The 23327-nt window shown below is 43.8% G+C and overlaps 3 protein-coding genes across 3 annotated transcripts in view; 2 read left to right on the top strand and 1 right to left on the bottom strand.

Annotated features, from left to right (window-relative positions):
• Positions 1–20760, bottom strand: part of fancm (FA complementation group M) — a 47260-nt gene extending 26500 nt beyond the window's left edge. Inside the window, exons 1-4 of the mRNA XM_029125691.2 lie at positions 20040–20760; positions 19775–19947; positions 18528–18605; positions 18127–18285 (exon numbers count right to left, since the gene is read on the bottom strand). Coding sequence (XP_028981524.2) covers positions 18127–18285; positions 18528–18605; positions 19775–19947; positions 20040–20760 — 1131 coding nt within the window. The remainder of the gene's footprint in view (positions 1–18126; positions 18286–18527; positions 18606–19774; positions 19948–20039) is intronic.
• On the top strand, positions 1324–16340 carry soul3 (heme-binding protein soul3). The gene is made up of 5 exons (XM_010879542.4): positions 1324–1904; positions 7922–8016; positions 10423–10564; positions 10770–10953; positions 12594–16340. The coding sequence occupies exons 1-5, from the start codon at positions 1652–1654 to the stop codon at positions 12763–12765; spliced, it is 846 nt and encodes a 281-aa protein (XP_010877844.2). The 5' UTR covers positions 1324–1651; the 3' UTR covers positions 12766–16340.
• iqcc (IQ motif containing C) lies at positions 20661–23241 on the top strand. Its single transcript, XM_020053945.3, has 5 exons — positions 20661–21164; positions 21617–21760; positions 21865–22288; positions 22545–22669; positions 22982–23241. Exons 1-5 carry the CDS (start codon positions 21123–21125, stop codon positions 23015–23017), a joined length of 771 nt encoding a protein of 256 aa, XP_019909504.3. The 5' UTR covers positions 20661–21122; the 3' UTR covers positions 23018–23241.
• The last annotated feature ends 86 nt before the right edge of the window (positions 23242–23327 follow it).

The following is a 23327-nucleotide window of genomic DNA, read 5'->3' as shown; positions in this document are numbered from 1 at the left end:
CAAACAGAACGCCAGCGTGTCTTTAATCCAGGCCAAACCAAACGTGCAACAAACGACGACAAAAAAAGACAAAACCCTGGGATGTCGAGGCACCGATTAACAGAATTTCTAAGACGGTGGAAGCCTTTGCCCGGGCCTCAACCGAGCTACGCAGACACCACTGACGGGTGGACTCCGCCGAGGTCGCCAGGCTTGGGGCCCGGTCAGTGAGCCCCAGGCAGCGCACAAAACGGCAGTGGATTATATAATCCAGTCCTCCGTACGTGCCTGGTTGAGTGTGCAGCATGGTGGCGAGGACAGCCGCGGCCAGTGTAAATCCGGCATTTCCCATGTCCTCTGGGTAAGGAGGCACAGATGAAAGCCTGCACGTTGTGTGCAAAAATAAAACACCCACTGTCCTCTGTTGTGAAATAGACAGTATTATATACTAGTATTGGAAAGTGATGCTTGCAGCCTGCATGCCCCCGAACAATATAATAACCTTGACCTTTCCCCATCACACTTATTCAATGGACTTGGGAGACATGGATAGGCATTACACAACGAGCCTGCCTCTATCTTACGGTAGATTTTATGGTTCTTTTGAAACAAAAAGTGACCCAGATATTTTAATAATATTGGCAACACCATGGAAAATTAGGATATTATGATATAAACAATAACATGAAAAGAAACAAAGTAGTCTTTTTTTGTAAGGCAGGTCATCATGAGATGGAAAATCAAATGACATTTTACGTATTTTGGACTTTGCAGAAACACACTGGGGGCAGCAATTATTCAGGTTTTATGTGAAAAACAACATTTGAAAAAAGTAAAGTCTATTCAAACCTGAAAATATTAAAACAATAGCATTTAAATTCCGGCAAAAAAAAATTATCGTTAATGCAATGTCTCCAACGTCTCCATTTAGCCACAGAGAACCGGTCTGTTAACGGGCAAAACCGGTGAGTGAATAATGCTCTTTTCAAATCCAACAGTCACACGGGCTCAATCATGTTCTCAACAGGGTGCAGAAAGATTTGCATTTAGAAAATTGTTGAAATGTAAATGTAGATAAAGCGTCTTATGACTTTTCTATATGAAAACACAGATTAATCCAAGTGTCTAATTACCTCACTTCGTGTGAACCTACATCGCCGTGGGCTTTGAACCCAGGATCTGACTCATTCCCGGGAAGCGGCACTGTTCCAAAACGCCCGCAATCACTTTTTACCCAATGAGAACTGCTTTATCATGGAAGCTCCGGTAAGATAATCAAATCCCCTAAATTCGTCATACATTGGGAGGAGCCAATGTGTCACGTGGGGTTTATCGCCTCTTATAAACAACAAGTTGAACAGTCCATGGAAAGCTTGGGTATGTTTTCGCGGTCTTTGACCACTCAACTTAATCAAAACAGTTTTGATTTGGTTTCTGTGAATTAAATATATGTTGACCAGCTGTGTGCAGATACCATCAGGGCTAAATTAATCGGTCGGAAGTGGAGCAATAATGGCCTTGAAGTTTTCCTAATTCTGACTTTAGATAAAAACACGCTCCTACTGAAACACGCTCCTATTTATTTCTATCTTTAGCACGGGTACAAAATCTTTCTTTAGACGCAACAGAGCGCATTTGATAGTTCAGCCTTATACATTTCCAAGAGCGCAGAATGGAGAGATCTAACTGTCGCATGAATGGAGGTGGTGGACTTGACGGCATAGGTAGTGCAGGCGACGGCGAATCCACATATGGGCGGATAACGCTAGAAGACCTGGAATCGTTTACGGAGGACCAGCAGTCAGATTCGGACACTGGAAGTATGGAAGAGGAGGGTCAGATGATGGAGGACGACGAGCAGCAAGACCGATTGCTACGCTACTGGCAGGACGCAGCGCGAGGACACCAAGTGGAAGTGCCCAGAGGTAAAAGCACACCATGTACTGTAACTACAGTGGCGAATGGAGGAAGTAGTGCGTGTTCTGTACGTGCAAATTCACTACTGAATGCTATAAGGATAGTCTCAACTGAAAGGTGGACTCTAAATCGTGACAATCAATCGAAATGTTTTCTTTTCATGTTCGACTGACCTCTTTGTGCCACGGAGATCGGATCAGCCAACCAATTCGGCGTCGTCGGTGCCTGACGTTTTACAACGTGTAAATCATTTGCTCACGTCAATACAGTACAGCGTAATTGTTTTAAAAAGACCGTGATGATATTGCTAATTAGCTGTGTAACACCCATGAAACCGGCTACAGAGCGCAATTAGTGTACAGTCAGTTACATACAGTAGCCTAATATTTTGCAAGGTAACATTTTATAAAGTTGACTAAACATTGTACTACAGCACGTCTGTGAATAATGGATTTCCTGTCACGTACAAAACAAAGTTACAATAGTGTCACTGAATAGAGTTTCACCTTTCCATGTGTTCAATTAAAACCCGCCAAGGAGACTTCGTAACACATCAGTGACCTTAATTCATCAATCCAAGAAAAAAAGGATAGAGCGAAAACCTGCGAACACTAAGCCCTCCATGTTGCACCCGTGAGATACTGTGTATTCAGAATCGCTTTTATGTGCGTTAAGTATATTTACACATTGATTGTTAATAGATTAGATGAAATTTTGTCATTAAACAAGTACAGTACAACTGAATGCAGTTTGCGTCTAATCAGAAGTGCAAATAGAGGAGGGCATAAAATGTACAAGTATTTAATATATGTATGTAAAGTGGAATGTATAGATGTAAAATTAATGCAAATGCATAACTCAGGTTGTTATTTGGTAAAGTTGCTGCTGGTTGGACAACGTTTAGGTATGGAATACACAAAATCTACTTGAAGTCAAAATACATGTATATGAAATACACTAAGCAGTGGACTTATGAGATGAAGTCAACAATAAGGAAATCCAGTTCATTTACCTTTAAGAGCTTGTAGCACTAATGTGACATGTGATTTCGTTTAATACAAGCTTCATATATATATATACATACACACACACACACACACACATGTTTTTACACCCAGGATTTTTTTCTGGTGGGCAGAGAGGAGTTTATAAAGGTAGGGCTGATATGATGAACAAACAGGGTTCCTACCGAGCTCTACTACCGAGCTCTACTACCGAGCTCTACTACCGAGCTCTACTACCGAGCTCTACTACCGAGCTCTACTACAGAGCTCTACTACAGAGCTCTACTACAGAGCTCTACTACAGAGCTCTACTACAGAGCTCTACTACAGAGCTCTACTACACTCTTCACTCATATTTACATGAAGGGCAAACATGCCTCATCATTACAGGTTCTCAGTGACCAGGTCTAACATAACATGCCAATTAACTCAATTGTTTTCCTAATGGAAGAATGGCATGTCTGAGAATGTTAATTTGGTTAAACGTTAATTTCTAGGTCTGTGCACGCAACAAACCTGCTAATATTCCCCTCCAGGATTGAACCGATATTGTAAAAGTAGTATATTTAGGGATGTCTCTGAACAATGGTTATAGCCAGCAAGGTTCATTTAATCAGACAGGTATGCAGTTTTCCCAATTAGTGTTCCACTGTAGGTTTATAGACGCAGCCTAGTGGTTAAAACGTCATGAGTCATGAAAAATGAGGTTGACCGTTGGCCATGAAAAATGAGGTTGCAACGCCAGTAGGCTAATCGTTCAGTTAGATCGAGGTCTGTTGTCCCAATAAGAGACTTGACTTTCCAACTGTTGCCAACAACAGTTTAGTAATGATGCTTAACACCATGGCAATATCACATGCATTAACATAAACTAGATTGTCACCCATGAATAGGATTCTTGCTCAAAGTGGACAGTAATTTAACAGTAAACTTTACTAACGCTATCATCCACGTGGGGGAAACCGTTGTGTGTCGTAGCCTACTCCAGTAGAACCGGGTCAGAACACTTGGAACCGGGTCAGAACACTTGGAACCCGGGTCAGAACACTTGGAACCCGGGTCAGAACACTTGGAACAGGTTAATCCTGTCATGCTAAATGTTCCCTATTGGGTTGAGGTTTGTGGCATGAACAGGCCACTATTGGACTGAACTGAAGCCTCCCGTGAACAGGGGCGTGTACCTAATAAACTGGCCATTCGGTTCTAGCTGGTCTTTTATCTCAACATCCACAGGTGAGATGTGAGATTTTTTTTTCTAACGTTAGAATCATAAAACGTTTCTTTCAGGAGCCCCGAGAGGCTGCCTAACTATTTCTCAAAGCTCAACAGCTCAGCATCTGCCTGGCTCTCCTTACATTGTCAGCTCACTGTGGCACATGTTGCTCTGTCTGGCAGCTTCCAAACATTGTTTTCCGGTGGTGGCAACAAGTAGGCAGCTGTGGATTATAGCAAACACTAATCAGCTCTGTCGCATTTAAGACCTTTGAAAATGTAACAAGATAATACATTTTCTAGCCTTTATTAAGATAAATGTGGTACTTTAGAGACTGTTGGACACCGCGCCTGTATTTAGTAGTTACCTGAAAGTATAAAAAAATTTTATAATTACCTTAATGGTTAAACATTAAAAGCAATGTTTCAGGCCCTGTAATTAGCATCACATTTTCTACTCTATAGTTTGGAAAGATATACAGCCCAGAAATTACAAAAAGTATATTAATGGCAGAATGTCTTTTTTTAAACCCCAGGTTAAAAAGGTTTATTTTTTCAATTCAAACTCTGATAATTTGACGTGAAAAGTCCCTGCCTTTGGACCATGCGAGAAAACACCTAATGACCCAGTTCCCAGTAGCACCAGAACACCGACTGAACGCGCAGCCAAAAACAAACGAAAGGTCTCCAGTTGCACGCTGTCAGGCAGCCCTGCTGATTGAACTGCGACCAGATTTGTACCCAGAACGCCTCTGCCTGAGGCAGAGTGGAAACTGAGGCCTGACCCACTTCCAGAGCCTCTGGAATGCAGACTGAGTGTGAAACAGGCAGCCAGCAGCAACGTTCCAGCGCTGAGGTCTGGACAGAAAGGGCTGTCTAAGCAGATGTCCCTGTCAAGCCTCTGAAGTGTGAATGGTACCGGCGTATGGAGACAGAATACTGCCAACATTTTTGTATTCACAGCACACAACTCTCAAATGTGAGTCATGATTTGTAAATACACAGCGTACAATCCACACATGTAAACCCTGATCCAAAAATACACAGAATCCGTGATTGTAAGCCATGATATGTATGAGGGTTGCAAGATATTGGAATTAACGGACATTGCGATATTTAGTTTTTCTGCGATATGAAAAAAGAGGATGTCTTCAGAAAGAGTTTTGGCTATCAACCTGACAGTCTGTATCCTTCATTCTTCCCCAGACCCATCCTCTACAATTAAAATGTATTAAACTTATAAAAAAATATATTTCAGAACAGGTTGCTAGGTAATAATATGTAACAGTAACGTTCACTTACCAACTGTGGTGCTATAGTATAGTTAGTGTATGTCATAAGTAATTACCTTACCTAACTTACAATACTTGTCTGCTAAGTTACACGGCACATTAAGCAACACGGTTGCATCTCTGTTGAAACCGACCGTTTGATGACATCATCACTGCGTGCTTAGGTAATTGGCTGGAAGTCACCAAGATATTCTACTACATTATGACATGTCGACCAGTGGTCTCACATTTGTGGATCGTTGACCTATGACCTGAATTCGGAACGTTACTGCTATAAATCTGTGCACAAATGTAAACGATCCACACACAACCTGGTCCACAGAAGAACACTCAACAATTCTAACATGAAAGTGTTGACTGAGAAATCGGATTGTACAAATGCTATTTTAGAAATGAGTCAATTAGTGTTTGTGGATGGTGGCTTTGCAATGTTTTCAACTATGCATGTGAGTTCAATGCTCTAAGCTTGAATAACAACAACAAAAACAATAATAATAAACAATAATAACAACAAGGATTTATTATTTTAAGTGTAACATTGCAAAAACAATTGTTTCTTTTCAAGAAATCCTGTTTGAATGATTCCTGAAAACGTGAAGGAATGAGCCGGAAAGTCTGGAATCCTTCAACACAATTTATGGAAAGCCAGTGAATTTTGTCAACGTTTCTGGAATTTGCTGCCACCACTGTTGTTCTCAACACCCCCCCCCCCTCAGACAAACTAATTGGACAAGTGCATGGAGCTGCCACTGGGGTCTTCTGCCTCAGCGGATTAACCTTAGCCTGGCCTGCTCTAGTTAAAGGAAAGCTTTGGCCATTAAATCCTGCCCTGAAATACTGTGGCTTCTGTGTACTACTACTGTGTAGTACAACAGTTAACCAGGCTCGAAGTCTTCCCCCTAATATGATGAAGCCCTGTCAGACTGCACAACACCGCCTGTCTTTGAAGGGGTTTCTGACCTCTGGAAATGAATACATTTATGCTTTCCAAACATCCTTTCACCTTTCTGAAAACTGGGAGTAGTCCATGTTATAGATCATGTTAATAGCACTAGCTTTTAAGAAAAATCTCAGGGCACAAGAAAAGTGAAACAATTAAAGGACTCTCCCCATGGTCTGTAGTCAGTTAGGGTTATGGTGACACTACTTGTTGGAAATCCACATCTAAATGGCCTTGGCATTAGCATGTACAGGTCTCCATTGCACCTTCACCTCAGAGGGCCACTGAAAACCAAATGTGAGACCACATTAACGGTTACCAGTTATTCACAATAACAACGGCCATGCAGATTCTGCTTCCTCTGGGGCCATTGTGTCCACGCGGATATTCCAAACCGAACAAGTGATTAGCGCCACTCTACTGAGAAAACAAAAGATCTGAAACAGCATCTCCAGGGTAATGTGTCAGGACATTTAGCAACATCGCGAATCCCCAGATAAAGCCTGTGTCCTTCCGTTTCGCATCAATGTTCCGACTGCCTACGGACCTCATTCCCTTTCCAGGCAAAGCAATTTACCTCAACCACACCCGCTACAATTATTCTAATTTTAGATTTTGGTGCTATAGAGTGTCTGATTCATTATAGTAATGAATGCGCACAAGCCTGGACAGTTCTGCTCAGAACCTTCCCTCAATAACAGGGAAACCAATGCGATCGGCCCAATGACCAGACAACCAAAGGACCGGCTTTGTTGCGCAATAATAATCTATAACACTGACAACGTTTGTTTCGGTCCTGTACATCAGATAAAAAATGTTTACAATAACTGAGGCTGCAGTGGAGACTCCACTTTAATTGGATAATATTCACAAACATGACAGAGACATACAGTACTGTGCAAAAGTCAAAATAAATTCATTTATTTCGATAGTTTTAATTTGAAAAAAAACCAACAAAATATAAATAGATATTTTTCAAATAAACACTATCCAACTGAAAGACTTTCAGGTGCCTAAGCCTTTTGCACAGTACACAGAACCAACACAACAGGAAGGTTTTTCAATTCTATTTCCTTAACAATAACGAGGTGAAGTTGCTTGCGTGCCAGGAGGATGAGAGGAGGTGCTGTATAGTAATTTCCTGTCGTACAGTAGCAGAGTGTCGTTCCAGCCTTGGGCACAGACGTCACTCTCAGTGGCACACTGGGACCGAGTCCTGGCTGCCTGTTTTGGCAGGCTGAAGCGAAAAAGCCTTTAACACACCAATGCCAAGCAACACTGGCCCATCGTGTTAACAGACTGCACACCATAGAGTCCATAGACTGCAGGAGGCAACATAGACACGATTATTGAAAAGAACCACCACCTTTGGAGGAAAAAATACCGGAGGACAAAAAGTGTGAATGGATACAGCTGACTGGCACAAACCGTATGCATGTGTTTACTGATAATTGTTTCACTGATGGTCAGGTAGACGACACCTTTTTAATACCTAGCAAACGGTTTACGTTATGAATACATTGAGTTACTTTGATATTTGCTAATGCTTAGACCTGGTTATTTTTTTCTCCCAACAGACATGGCCGAGCCCATTCACCAGCTCACCAGCAACGATGAAGGCCGTCACAGCCGGGAGCATGTTCCCTTCACTCTCATCACTCGTAAGGAGAAGGCAAGTCAGTCACCAACCGGCAGATCTCTACTCTGCCGGTCAAGCAAGAAGGGACATTAAGATATGCACAATGAGTCGCTTTGGTTTAAAGTTTCTGCTAGCTTGTATTTAACTATAAAAGCATTATATACACTTGTTTTGTCATTAATTGTCATTATTATTATTATTATTATTATTATTATTATTATCATCATCATCATTAAAAAGGTCCCTAATTTGGGTTGTTTCTGGGTATGCTTAAGCAGGTGTGCATTAGTTATTAGCTCCCATCAGGCCCTTTGTCGAATCCCAGCTGTACATCTGAGGTGTATTCAGTTTTCTTGGATCATTTGCCATGTTCCCAAATTATTAGACCTGAACAACATTTTCACTTGAACCGACTTAGATTTGTTTGCTTGTTGAGGCAGTTAAATTCACAGTTTAGACCAAAGAGAGACAGTTAGCGTAAAGGCACCTCTGTGAGCACGCCTCTGTGAGCACGCCTCTGTGAGCACGCCTCTGTGAGCACGCCTCTGTGAGCACGCCTCTGTGAGCACGCCTCTGTGAGCACGCCTCTGTGAGCACGCCTCTGTGAGCACGCCTCTGTGAGCACGCCTCTGTGAGCACGCCTCTGTGAGCACGCCGTTGACGCAGTCACCATGTTGAAGTTTTCACTTTTAACTCATCCCTCCTGATTGGAAATGGATCCGGCCAGGTTTTCGGAAGGGATCGGCCAATGAAGTCCCAAACGGCTGACCTGGCAAAAGCCCTCTGTGCTGCTGCATCCCGAAATGTTTGAACCCTCAGGGCTTGGTAGGTGACGGTACCCCTGCTGGTTAATGTCACAGAACGATCCTTGTAAGAAAGGGGGCCAGTGAAGGGAATACCTGAAGTCCTACCGAGACCCAGGACTGACTGCACGCGTGCATGCTTGTCCTGTTACAGCGAAAGCTGTGTGAAAAGGAGTTCAGTCTTCAGGATTTAGGTGAACAATACTTCTCTTCTGACACTTGGACAGCGTAAAAGCCGGCGGTGATAAAAGCCAACGGTGATAAAAGCCAGGCGGTGACTCATAGGATGGCGTCGCAGAGAGGATCGTACCAATTTAGGGTTTATCACGTTACATCCTGGTTGGTGCCCGTCCACACGCTTGACATTCCTGTTGATTTAAAGACGGTGTTTACAACATCATGAATGGCAGCATGTGACAGGGCTTGCAATTTTACCTTGGACAGGTGAAGAGGCAGCCCCAACCCCCCCACCCCCAGCCACTTAGAGTTAAGCCACTTGGGATAGTCTAAATAAAATGGTCTAATTGGCTTAGCTGGTCCATTACTTGGCCTGAGAGCAGGAGTGTTGTGTGCTATGTTCACGCATGCTCAGTCAAATCTATTGTTTGTTATCCAACACTGAGTGTGGACGTCACCATACCGGAAATCTAGTAGTCCATACCAATACCAGCGAAATTCCACAATTCTCGATACCAAATTCAAGATCAAGGTTAACAACTAAAACAAAACAATAAATCCCATTTGCTTAAGAAAACAGCAGATGACACACACACACACACACACACACACACACACACACACACACACACACACACACACACACACACACACACACACACACACACACACACACAGACTGCAAGCAGTACTCTAAATTGACTGACATGGTGACAGACCATTAGTCTGGAATTATATATTTCAAACGCTAACGTTATATTTTAGTGACAGATGACTGACTGAACGGTAAGACGGTAGCCTACCACTATGAGGTATGGTTACATTACGGTAGCCTTTAGCCACACCTCCAATCTCACCTGGCCTCCTAGTGACATTCTACGCCTGGTTTGAAACGTTAAGCCATTGCAAATGTTGTGTGGAACATAGTTGGCCAGACTACACAGCAACGCCAGCTGTCTCAAACACAGATGTTGGTAGCGTGTATTTCAGGATAAGGATATAACAAGGATAATACTTTGGATACATTCTTAATGCAACATGAATTGAAACTCACTCCCCTTGAATTCTTTCAATAAATCTGCATGTCTGGCTTTGAAGTGCTTCGCTAACAGTGAGGGCACTGTTTGCATAGTGGTTTTTGCAAGTTTGTTACTCACCGACCATCTGCCTCAAACGCAAAGTTCGCGACTGGTACCGTTTTTCTTTTCGGCGAGTTGAGGCGGAGCTGCAGTGGCACTTGCCGCCATCTGTCACGTGTTGGAGCCCCGGTACCCACGGTATTGTACAAAAACCAGTACTGTCAAGTTTTCAGAATTTTGGCATTGATTTGGTTCTCGTGACACCCCAACTAAGGAGCATGATCCCCCACTTTTCTTGTCACCATTGACAAGATCCAATAACACACTCCTAAAAAAGAAAATGGCATTGAAAGGCCTTTGTCTTCCCCATGTGTCCACAGTGTGGAGACGTGCTGTATGAGAAGCGTCATTACGAGAAGGCCTACTGGGCGTGCATCACGGTCCGCCAGGACACCTACGAACAAAGCATCTGCTACGGCTTCATGAGGCTTATGAAGTACATCTGCCAGCAGAACTCCTCAGGTGAGTGGGAAGAACCCCCCCCCCCCCACAGCGGTCCCTTGTTTTGTTTCATCGTGGACATTATGAACCCCCTCCATGACGCAATCGCCACTTCCTGTGTTAACTGTGTCGGATCACAGCCGAGCCTGTGCACTTGCCAAGGTCATCAATGTTCAACAGAGTTCAGCTCGCAGTCCTGAGTGCTAGTTGTCTGTCCCATCCCCAGGTGGCTATCTGGGTTTGACCATCCCCATCCTGACGATTATCCGGACAGACGAGAGCCGCTCCATCTTGTCCAGGGACGTCACGGTGGCCTATTTCCTGTCCACCGAACACCAAGCCCAGCCGCCACTGCCTTCTGACACGGATATCAGACTTGAAGAATGGCCTGCCACTAATGTCTACACACGGTAAGGGGGCAGGCATTCATGTGGCGCCGCTGACAATGTTCGCTGAACGTCAATTTGGTTTCCGTCATGTGAACGGGTGCGTGATGTGTGAATCGGTTTAACCTGCACTTTGCAAAAAGGTTTGCCACCTGCTAACATCAAAAAGCACGACAAAGTAATGTCTTCTTAGCTTTATTTTGACGGTCACAACTATTGAAAGAGACCAGCTAGCTGAAGTTCAGTACATTATCTCAGCCAGTTAGTCACCAGTAATGCACTTATGTCAGGCACCATAATGCTGCATCATCCTCCAGTTCTGTAGATTTTTCCGACTGCGACATGTTCACTTCTACAGAGCCATCTTTAAGCATTTGGACAGTGGTACAAGTTGGCCTTTGGGCTCTGTACTCCAGCAATTTGATTTTAGATTTATAAAGAGGGTGTTTTCATCCATACCAGATTAGCCAATTGGAAATAACAGCATATTAGTTGCCCCCATTCAGGGGTACCAGAATGATTTAGACAGTTGGCTTCATAGCGGTCTTTTCATTAGGGTGGTGTTTCGTTTGCATCCTTAGTGCATGCACAAAAATTGTCAGTGTATAGTCTTGATTCTAGGCTGTGCATTTGCACTGGACATTTAATGGTGTCTGACAAAAAGAGGACCAAAGAAGTGTCTATGTAGCTAGCCAGCAGCTATCATGATGCAGATAAATTCTCGCAAAAACAACAACTGTTTTTGAAGACGACGACACTGGAAGTAAGGCAGATGGAGAGTTATGTTTCAGGCATGTATGGCTGCTTTTGTCACTTTGTTGATAATGTAACTGCTGAAAGAAGCTTTGGGATCAGTTCTGAAGTGTACAGAAACATCCTGCCTGCTCACAACCAAGTGCATTATAACCCACTGGACGGAGGTTTATCTTGTAGCAGGACAATGACCCAAACATACTGCCAAAGCAACCGAGGCCAAAAAGTGTAGTTTTCTTGACTGGCCAGGTCAATCACCCGAACTGAATCCAAATGAACATGTTTCACTTGCTGAAGACAAGACTGAAAGTAGAAATGCCCTAAAACAAACAGGTTTTGCTGCAGTACAGGCCTGGCCAAACATCACCCGGGAAGAGACCCAGCGTCAGGTGATTCAGGAATTCAAAGGGTTTATTTGTCATTTGCAATAACAAGTTACGGTAAAGAAATGCTTGGTTTTCATACTCCCGGCAGTGCAGATAAAGTTAAAGTAACAGTAGTCATGATTTAAGAATAAAGGAGAAACACAATCAATCAGTAATAACACTATACATGATGTCTGTGGTTCTCAGACATCAGGCATCAAATTCAAATATTTTCAACCAGGTAACAAACTTGGGGGCTGGCTGTGTATAAAATAATTCCTGCATGGTTCGGTTTATGGATTTAAATACCCTCTGCACTTTAACCTCCTAGACATTTGTTTTATTTTTAATCCAATATGCTGGAGTAAAGACCTAAAATAACAGTCACTGTCCAAATACATATGGACCGTATAATTAGCCAATCGGCCAGCAGATTCCAAGGCCTCAGGTTAATGTACCTGGACGAATGCAAGTGGAAAGGATGACTGCAAAACACATGCCTCCATTACTTGGAACAAGTCTTGTTCAATATGCCTCTCTCCCCAGGGCCTTTGCTGGTGCCACAAACGAAGTGACTATCATCAACCAGATAAACATCATGGCGGAGGTTCTTGACTCTCTGGCCGGGCACGTGAACGACTCCTTCATTGTGGCTGGCTACACCAACCCTGCAGCAGCAAACCGACAGAACGAGATCTGGTTCCTGGAGCGGCCTTGAGCGTCAGCTGAGCCCCTAACCACACCTGAGGAACTATACCCCCACAACATCAGTCTTTACCCTAAAAAAAAAACCCTAATGAGTACCCCTTTCTTGTTTTACACACTTAGGGACTAGGCTTGGGTGGTATTCATAATGTCATACCTTTTTACCAATCTTGAGCAAACCAGATATATACACCAATACTGGCAGTGAACATGAGGGTTGCTAATTTCAAACTCTCCTGAGCCACTAATCTAAAGGGTAACAATGCTAACAAGTACTTGTAAAAATTCCATAGCGGAGGCTAGCTAAATGTTAACGACCGCATGCAAAAAAAAAAAAAAAGAAGACCAACCTGTTAAGTGCAGATATCTCAAGTTATACTAGTATGACAGTAAAAATGCGATGCACGGTTTGCTGCAGACACAAAAAGATTAGGATCGAGGAGAAGATTCTGTGCTGTTGCAACAACGGATAACCACGACTTAAAATCCCCAGGTATTCAGTCATATACATTATTCTGCCCAGCTCTACAAGGATCTGAAAAGTGTCCATACTAGGGGAGTGCTTGGATGAAACAAGTATTGTTACGGATATTACCAATTCGCCGGATACAATCCCAGTATTTAATGTCATTATCTGTGACCGGATAAAGTCACAACCAGACATTCTCCCGTCACTCACACCACGGGGAATACTAGGCCTCCGATTGGATGATTCAGACACGAGTGGGAGTGGTCATTGAGCCTGCTGCTATGATTGGATTATCAGGAGAAGCTCTGACACACCACGCGTACAATAACGGCACCTGCATTCACCCATTCGTCTCTCAGTGCTAAACTGTGTCCATTTCTTTCTCCAAACACATTTTGTGTTGATCAAAATCATTTGATAGCTAGCCATCAAGCTGGTTATATTTTCCATTGACTTTGTTGAGGCAATACTGTCATGGAAGTTGGTTTTGACATTGGTTTTGGGTGTAATATCGTTCTTCACATTTTCTGTCAGTTATGTCTCACTCTCACTAGGTTTTACAGTGAAATGACAGGGAGGCACAAATTGAATCACCACATTAATAGCACTTGTAAGAAATGACATGGGTGTCACCAGACCCTGGCTTGTGGGGGCCCCAGATATTGGTGAGCCCCGAGTGTTTCGTGCGCTGACATCAATACCGTAAGGACGGTGTGCAACCAGAGGCAAAGTGTGCTTTGTTGTCACAGCGCACACTTTGTTACAAATGCGTAGGGCTGTATGACATATTACACTATTTTCTGAACAACTAATAATTTGAGAATAAAAAAAGATTTGTGGCATAGGCTAACTGTTAGAAAAAGAAAAAAGAAATCCCCTCTGTGAAGTTAAACAGCCACTCTGGGCGAGCTAAAAGTAGCTGGCATAAATTGATTTATTAACATGTTTAGGTAATATAAAGCTTATAAAATCAAGCCATGTCTATTGGCCATTTGAGCGGTCAGGGTTGTTTTGAGTAATTTAAAGTAACATCTGAATCTCAATGTTAAGCATCTGAATGCTGGAGTGTTAACACACAGTTGAAGTAAAGGCTTTACTATAATTTAAAACGCACTTTTGGGTTTTTCGATCGATTACGAGAATCGCTGTGTGACAAGCGGTTACGATTACAGGTAGGAATATGACGAGATCGGCACACCCCTAGTCCGTACTGCCCATCTGGACCCTTTGGGTCCATAAATACCGTAGCGATTTATGGACCCAACCAGTGATTCTCCTCAAACTCTCTCTCTACATAGTCCAGACCACCACCGAAGGTGAAGCTTCGTGACTTGATGTTTACTTGATTTTTGGGTGAAAACTGGACGGGTCCTTCATTGTTGCGTAAACTGGACGGGTCCTTCATTGTTGCGTAAACTGGACAGGTCCTTCATTGTTGCGGCAGTCACATTGAAAACCTTGAACTAGAATAATTGCCACGCAACTAAGAACCCTGAACAAATGCAGCTATTCAATCAACTTTGGAAAGGGTGTTAACTGCCATTTTTGCCAATTTTATGTAATATGCTAATTCATTTATTAGCAGTGAATAAGTAATTTAAAATGTTTCAATTAACACTCAACATGCAAGCACAATGACACAAAAATAACACACAAAGAGCAAGCCTTAGGAATGTAATAAGGATGAGAAATTGAAAGAAACTTCAGCCAACTAAAAAAAGCATCTCTATAAACCAAAATCACTGACCACTGCTGTATGACAATCGAGCACGCGATCTGCTGCTGGACACGTTTATACACGCTGTTCGATAGCAGACGCATTCCTCATTTCTAAAGCCAAGCTTTTCACGAACCACCACGATACCTCTGATCTCTTATGTTCTGTTGTGCATGCACTTATTCGTTGTTTGACGAAAAACAATTGCTCTCCTTTAGAAAGGATGAAATGTATACACCACTTAGAAAATCACACACATACAGTGCCGGCTCTAGCCTTTTGGGGGCCCTAAGCAAAATGTATGTTGGGGCCCCCTCCCCCCTATCAGTCAGGGGCTCCCTAGAAGTTGGAGGCCCCCTAGTGGTCAGGGGCCCTATGTGACCGCTTATGTTGCTTATGCCTGGAGCTGGCCCCCCTACAAACACACATTTATACATTTCTTTTAGTTTAGAGCATTAGGTTTCCATACCTTTAAAGCTTAAAATAACATTAAAGGAGTTTTTTTATTTTTATCTTGACTAATTATTTTCTGGATGAAACCAATAACTAATTTAAAAGGAGAAAAGTGATTACATGCATCGAAATATATCTCTTGTCGACTCTGCGAAATATATAGCAAATCTATCGGTCTTGTTTCTAGAAAACAGTATGTACTGCCCACTGCGGAACACTGAAATGTAAATTAACATAGCTGCAATGACACCAGCATTACGTCAGGTAACTCTGCCAAATCACCAATCTGCAAAGACCTGTTCATATTTTTCTTTGCATGGCGTGGACTCACGAACACTTGAATGTCGTTTCACCACATTCCGCACTCAGCGGCATATAAACAAGCAGCATCCCAATCACTTGATAATCGCCACGCCCAGTCCAAAAGTGCAGCTGTCTCTATGACTTTCTGGTCAACATAGTGATAAAACCAGTAATTTCATTGGTAGTTTTGGGGCTAACTTTGGCCTTTGCAGCTTTTTCCACTTTGGCCACAATGAGTAGAGGTAGACACCCCGTATAATATAGAAGTTCAACATTCTGAATGAGCGTGAAATTGGAGCATGCTTTAGACCAGCTGCTAACAAACCTCTCCTGGGGCCCACCACCCGTTCCATTTATCAGATGTATTCCAAAGCTAGCGTCGCTGAATCAACTTGTCAACTTATCTTCAAGCCCTTAACTGCTTAATTCAGGTGAGCAAAGTTAAGGCTACACCAAAATTGTCTGGGGGCTCCCCTGGAGGTTTGAAAACACCTGATTGGGGGGGGGGCATTTTCAGTGTTTTGTAAGTGTGCTGTATAGTAAAAAAAAATGGAAGTCCAACAACAAGAGCTACTGTGGATTTATAGATTTTTTTGTTACAAACGTTTCTCCTTTCTTTAAGAAATAAATATGGAATTAAATCTCAGTGGGTCATTGTGTTTGAGATGGGAATGAATGTTAATAATAATTAAAAAATAAAGGATCAATTAATACACGATACATGAAAGGAAATCAACAACCGTCATTTTGGTTTGAAATCGGGAGCTTGGTCCGCTACACCAGACTCTGGTGCCTCTTTGAATATTTTTTTATAGTGAAGAACAGAATCAGGAACCAGGAAAAATGTTACTGGATCATATGATTTTAGCAGACACGCACACAATGTTTAATTACATGAAAGCACGTGACCCGTTTTTGTAGGCCCCCCGTTTTCGTGCTAGCTAACATTCTTCCCCATGGCAACGGAACTGCCTGTTGCACCGAAACCGCACCGTAATGTTGGACGGCACGATTAGTTGCATTCACATCGGTACTGACACGTTAAAAATGTATAACGGCAGAACATTTCCCCTATTCCTGCAGCTGCTTCCCTGAAACACCAACCCGGCACCCCTGCCATTTAAGCAGTGCTGTTTCTTCTCACTGTTTAATACACTTAGTTTGCAGTGCAGTCCCATGAGGTCAAATACAGTTGAACCAACTGTTCGGAACAGTCTTCAGCCAATCAGCATTCCGGGATTCAAACCACCTGATGTACAAGACTCAGTATACCACAGGTATGACATGACATTCGTCCAGTATAGTTCATTCACCCAGGTTGCTAAATCTTATCCCCAAGCTAACAGGATGGGGAAAACCGGTTGTCCGGTCTCTGAGCAAGCCAGTTAACCCAAATCACTTTGAAAAGTCGCTCAGAATTGGGAGTGTCGGTAAAAATTTAAACATCCATTACTTGGATGAAATTGTCGACAAAAATGGAAATGTCGACAAAAATCACAAGACCTCAGACACTTAACCCATGAGGCTGGGAGACGAGCCTCCAGTCTCCTGGCCACCTGCTGGATGTTATGCTGGAGGATGACAAGTCTTTTATTTGTCCGATTCCCCAACCAGCCGGTCACGTCAGCCGGGGCAGACAGACGGACACTGCTGACAGTGGGGGAGGCTACGGGGAACCATGCAGAACTGCCCTGGAGGAGTATTTAGCGGACTGACCCTCAGCTACAACATTCCACCACTCTGGGCTGATTACTCTGAGATGTGTGCTACAGCACACAGGGATCCAATCTGAGGACTTCTCTAATGAGTGAGAACTTACAGCACCGTGACCAAACTATTGTGAAAAAAAAACAATATGGAAAAACACAGTACACCCTGGGATCCAGCTTCATTGTTGTTCAGTGACTGTAATTAATTCGGTTGGACCAAACCGGGGAGAGCAAATGAGAACGTTTACTTCAGGGGTGTCCAAACAGTTACAAAGAGGGCCGAGTGTCTGCAGGTTTTCGCTCTCATCTTGTACTTGATTGACTAATTAGGTTACTAATAGGTTAGTTTCTACCCTCACCTGGTTGTTTAGGTCTGAACTGGGAACCTATTTATAGGAAAAACCAAAAACCTGCAGACACTCGGCCCTCCGTGGAACGGTTTGGACACCCCTGGTTTACTTCATCGACTAGGTAATGGTGAGAGTCTTGCAGTGACAACTCTCAGCCACAAGGAGGCGGCAACACACCAAAACAAATACGACATCCTTGGATGACCTCTTGACCAATAAATATACAGCCAACAAAGATCTGCTATTAGATTTTGGAAGTCTCCAAGACTATCACACAGATGAACGGTTTAGCCTTCAGTTCACCATTACACCACATTTTCAAAGAAACAACTGGTGCAACAAGGAGTGGTATGTTAATGTGTGAGGGGCCTACCTGTAGGTAGAGAGCTTGGTGCCTGGCCAGCGACTCCCCCAGAGGAACCACCACCTTCTCCAGACTGCGCTGGTGGGAGTGGGCCTGGATGTCAGGGCTCTCTTCAGACCGCAGCTCAATGTGGGAGATCAGCAGGTTGGATATGACCTGCTGGACTGACTGTACAGGAGCAGAACAGCAGACAGAGACATGATATCAGGACACGTGGGAGGGGTCGAGAAGCCATGATGGGCATTGACATGTGGGAGGGGTCGAGAAGCCATGATGGGAGTTGGCAATATTTAATTAAAAAGAAAGGCAATAAAATCTAAGGATAAACTTGACGTGAGCCCTCTGTGTTTTATGAGTCAAATTAGTGGTGTTGACTGTTTCTCAAGCGTGTTACGAGTGTTGCCGCTCACCTTTGTGTCTCCACCAGGGGTGGCGCTCAGGGCCAGGATGCGGAACTGTTGAGTCTGGCTCCCCAACTGTCTAACCACCTGAGGCAGAGGACAACCAGCTATCACTGCCCTAGTGATAACATCAGTTATATTTTAGAGCGGCTGAGGTCAGTACATTAAGGAACACCGATCTACTCCCGGGTCAGACTGCCTTTTACCTCCAGAAAAGGCGGAATTCTTTGGCGCGCGGCTTTAACGAGGTGTTCCCGGACATATTGGTCCTTGTTGACGCATTTCTCGGTTCATTCTCACCGGATGGCGGCACGGTCATGCTGCGATCTTGGTGTGTTCGGCCTCAGTACCGTGCACAGCGCTTTCAAGAGGCCTGTGCCGAAACTGAATCAATGGGCGGAGTTGTCGGCTGACACAGACGATGTGTCGGAGCGTGTGACACGCGTGAGGAGACTGACAACGCATCCCAGGGAAAAGGGCACTAGATAGCAAAGGGGCATGTGCTCTGCACAGGTTGAGCCTTACCTGTGCAGGTGCCTGTTCGGTCTCATCCTACTGAGGCTCCACTGGGTTGGGGTCTGGGTCATCTTGTTTTTAGCTGACAGGAGTGGTCGTCTCCGTCAGCAGTGCATCCTTGACCAGCACCGATAGGTTCAGTGTTCTGACATTTTGTTCGGCACATGATTGTTGTTTCTGCAGTTTTTTTTGCATTTTTCTGAACTGTGTTAGCTTGCACAATTATTACCATTGTCCTTAAATCTCTCATATCAACAAGGTGTTTTCCATAACAGGATTTTTGCTCACATCGTGCTCTGTTAACCCTAGACAGCTGTTTGTGAGAGCCCAGAAATGGCGTCTGTTTCTGAGGTACTGGAAAAGGCACAGAGGGGAGTCCCTAAGTCAATCGTTTGGCCCATTCTCAAAACCAATCGATTAGTAACTGAATGAATCGATTCCTGTCTACCATTTTTAACACGCCTTGGGCACTTGACTTACTGTGTGCAGGAGCCATCCATCTTAACAAACAGGCTGTTGTAGCTAATGAACTGGCTACTGAGTCTAGCTTACAGGCTAAAATAAACCTGGGGCATGACAAACGAGAAACAAAACAAACGTCCTTGGTCAAAGCAAAGCACTCCCAGAAGTGGTTTTAAATGCTGTGATATATGCCTGTCAATGTGTGTGATTCCATAAGGATCTGAATGCTGTGATGTATACCTGTGATTTCATAAGGATTTACAGGCTGTGATAAATACCTGACAATAGGCGTGATTTCCTAGGGCCTTGTGAGCCTCGTCGATCACCACACATTTAACCTGCAACGCAGGACAGGCGTCCCGAGACAGGTCGTTCACCAGCACCTGAGGGGTAAGGAAGAAGATGCGCCTGGACCTCCAGAGTACCTGCCTCTGCGCTGCCTGCGTGCTCCCTGTTGGTCCAGGTATGGACACGTCAGACAACAGAAGGTTTTAAAGCCTTAACGTGGCTACATTCAAATATGGTGAAGCGCGCGTCACTCACCTGTTAACTCCGCCATGTGTCCTTGTGGAATCCCCATTACGTTGTAGCACGCTTCTATTTGCTGCGCCACCAGAGGTTTTGTTGGTGCCATGAAAACTATCTTTCCGGATGGATACCATCGATAAAAGTTGTACATTACCACAGCAGCAATGAAAGTCTTTCCCAGACCAGTGGGAAGGCACACCAAAGTGTTCTGGAATAAAGCCGCCTCCGATATCTTGAGCTGGTAGTTTCGTATGGGATAGTTGGTGGGGTAGATCCATATTTTTGCAGAGGAGCTGTCAAGGCCAGGGAAGTCGTTGTAGTTTGTTGTTCCACTTGAGGACGTCTGTGTGATGCTGTTACTAGTAGTAGTGGTGGTGCTTTCAATAAGTGATGTGTGTTTTCCAAAGTTTCCGTCAATTTGCAAAGACCGCTCGGCCTCATAAACAGCAACAACCATTAAATCATCATCATCGTCACCATCAGCAGTAGCCTCGAGATCTCTCACGTTAGCTATGGACCCCTGACCAAATTCACCCCAGAGTGAGTTACGGGACGCCGGGTCCGTCAAAGTTCCATTACCCGGCTTCGAAGTCTTGACCGCGGGTGCGGTGTTGCTGCTGTTTGGGGTTGTTTTTCGCCGTCCAGCAGATGTCTTCAAATGTTTTGCTTGACTGACCTTTTGAGGAACCGATGCGCCCCAAGTCTGGAACAAAGTCATTTGGTTTACACCACTCATTTTCACGTGTGGTTTTGATCTTTTGATACAAGCCTACAGAAAACAGCTGCTGCATTATAACGTTTCAAAAACTTAAGTCAGTACTTCCGGGTCAGAGAAAATGGTTTTCAAAATAAACTCCAATAGCGACAATAAAACGAATGCGAATCTAATATATTATTTTAATAGTTTACGAAAAACTATTTTTATTTTAAAATATTTTAAATACTAAACCGTTTTCAATGTCGTATTACATATGTAGTTATATTTTGGCTTACAACGTTCCTGGAGGTACTTTTAATCTTTAGTTACAGTGGTTGTGACACCGGAACAGAAAGAAAAGTTATTTTATTTCCCGCGAATTTTGCTACGTTACCATAGCAATGGATGGAAGCGATTGGTTAAACACCTTTACACATTTTCAGGTAAAAGCAGCGAACATGAGTTCGCTTGTTAACCTTTTAGTTTACCTAACTGGATTGCCACAAAGTGATCAAGCTTACGTTACCTAGTAACGTTTTGCAGTAAACTAGCTAGCTGTGTTAATCTAGCTGTGGGGGCTTCAAAGCTGAACATGACTGTTTACAGTAACAAGCGATCTGGTTATCCCGTTAGCGACCCATGATGCTCTGGAGCAAAGATAACGACTTACTTTGTGCTGAGTGTAGAAAGTGTGCAGAACTGTGGAGCAAGGATAGATATAACGGGTTTACCCTGAATGTTTTAAGGTAAAGACAATAGCATACATTTGTGCTGCTTTCTTGCGATTAGCCTAACGTTTTATGACGGAACTGCCCACAAGTTGTTTGGACAGGCACTGGCTATAGTAACGAGTATTGATGTGTTTCTGTGCATTGTGTTCGCCTCATTCCACCAGGCACACATTCGCGGATATCTTGCGAGAAAGGAGATCAACTGTGCATGTTCAGAGTTTGAGGACGTTGTAAGAGAAATTGACGGAGACGTTGGCCATTTGGATTGGAAGGGGCACATTATTCCGATACCTCACTTTAAAGACACTGTAAGGGTTGTATTTTCGCACTTCTTTCAAAGACCATACTTTGTGAGCGTAGTATTTGTTCCATTTGTGTATTTAAAATATGGTGTTTGCACTCTACCAAACAGGCTGACCCTTTGCGGAAATCTGACACCTTATCAAAAAGACATGTGGAAAAGGAACGGGACAGAGGAAGCGGTTCCGTGGAGCAGACGGGAGACACTGAAGGGGTACAACTTCAGTATCTGTCAGACAGGATAGAACCAGAAAGAGACGATCCGCACAGCCATGGGCGGGTATCCGTCTCTCTGGGTTCTTGCAGTGCTTCTAGTCCTGTGGGTGAAGGGGAGCTGGGGAGCTGTCAGGTGGAGCACCTGCAGGGGGGAGGCCGGCTGGAGGACAGAGGCCGGCTGGAGGACAGAGGCCGGCTGGAGGACAGAGGCCGGCTGGAGGACAGAGGCCGGCTGGAGGACAGAGGCCGGCTGGAGGACGGAGAGGATGCAACTTCTGTCTGGAGCAGTCTGGACACTAGCTACGGACATTTCCCCAAAGGTAGGGAATTGTGTGTGTGTGTGTGTGTGTGTGTGTTGCAGCCTGGCCAGAATGCTCGTAAGGTGTGATGGAGGAGAGGGGAGGTGCAGAGGGTTCAGGAGGTGCTGGAGGATGACAATATCACCGCAGATCCAAAGATTTGAGAGATTTCCATCTCCTTTCTTCCTATTGGTTTTAACATTTGTTCAGGGACAGTGCTCTTTGGCCATGTAAGCGGATGAGCGTCTCTAAGCGTACAGTATCTACCGTTTGCCAGGTTCCCATCAGCGGCGGACCCTGGCCAGGGACATGCCCAGGACCCCTGAGGCCTTGAAGTTACACAGGAATTCTCTGGCTATGGAGATGCTGTGGCTTCAGCAGGCTATCGACAGCCGTAAGAAGGTGAGACACGTTTTCTCGCTGATGCCATGTCACTGGGTTTCCACCCAACAGGCAGCAGATAGTGGTTTTTATTTTATTTTAACATCTGCATGAAGATGCTGTTCTTACCAATATTTTATATATTATTGCCTAGATATATATATTTTGCCTAAAAATGATGGTTTTGTTGTAGACATTGTGATGCTGTATTTGTTTACGAAACATTACTGTTCTCAGAGGGGACACTGGATGGATGGATGGATTTGGATTTGATTTACTATTTTTCTACACTACTCTGTCTTTGTCTGTTTTTGTCCTCTCTCCCTCTCTCAGTACCTGACACTGAAGGAGAGACTAAATATGTCCTAACATGGCAGAGGAACAAGAGGCTATTCTCAACTGGACATTTCTTCTGGACATAATGTGTCATTCTGACAAGTTACTGTTTTGAGTAATCCTTTTATTCTGTTGAAGATACAAAGCAATATACAGAAAATAACAAAGTTGGTTTTTGATCCTTACATATATCTGATAATTTATGATGTGAATCATTGATAAAGTGTGAATGCTTTCTATAAACAATAAACTTATATTAATTTAAAATTGCCTGACATCGGACAACATGCTTATCTTCCACTGTGGAAAACCCCCTGGTGAATGATCTGTTTGGGGCTTTGAA

The sequence above is a fragment of the Esox lucius genome, chromosome 15 (genome assembly GCF_011004845.1).
Source record: "Esox lucius isolate fEsoLuc1 chromosome 15, fEsoLuc1.pri, whole genome shotgun sequence".
Lineage (NCBI taxonomy): Eukaryota > Metazoa > Chordata > Actinopteri > Esociformes > Esocidae > Esox > Esox lucius.
The sequence above is the reverse complement of the archived record's forward strand: the minus strand, read 5'-3'. Positions and strand labels throughout refer to the sequence as shown.

What these genes read in the sequence shown, in the direction of transcription:
- soul3 (XM_010879542.4), top strand. Translation starts at nt 1,652, where the DNA reads ATGGAGAGATCTAACTGTCGCATGAATGGAGGTGGTGGACTTGACGGC. An exon ending in CCAAGTGGAAGTGCCCAGAG is followed by an intron (nt 1,905 to 7,921) that starts GTAAAAGCACAC and finishes TTCTCCCAACAG; the next exon opens with ACATGGCCGAGCCCATTCAC. An exon ending in TCATCACTCGTAAGGAGAAG is followed by an intron (nt 8,017 to 10,422) that starts GCAAGTCAGTCA and finishes ATGTGTCCACAG; the next exon opens with TGTGGAGACGTGCTGTATGA.
- iqcc (XM_020053945.3), top strand. Translation starts at nt 21,123, where the DNA reads ATGGATGGAAGCGATTGGTTAAACACCTTTACACATTTTCAG. An exon ending in CTACGGACATTTCCCCAAAG is followed by an intron (nt 22,289 to 22,544) that starts GTAGGGAATTGT and finishes ACCGTTTGCCAG; the next exon opens with GTTCCCATCAGCGGCGGACC. An exon ending in CTATCGACAGCCGTAAGAAG is followed by an intron (nt 22,670 to 22,981) that starts GTGAGACACGTT and finishes TCCCTCTCTCAG; the next exon opens with TACCTGACACTGAAGGAGAG.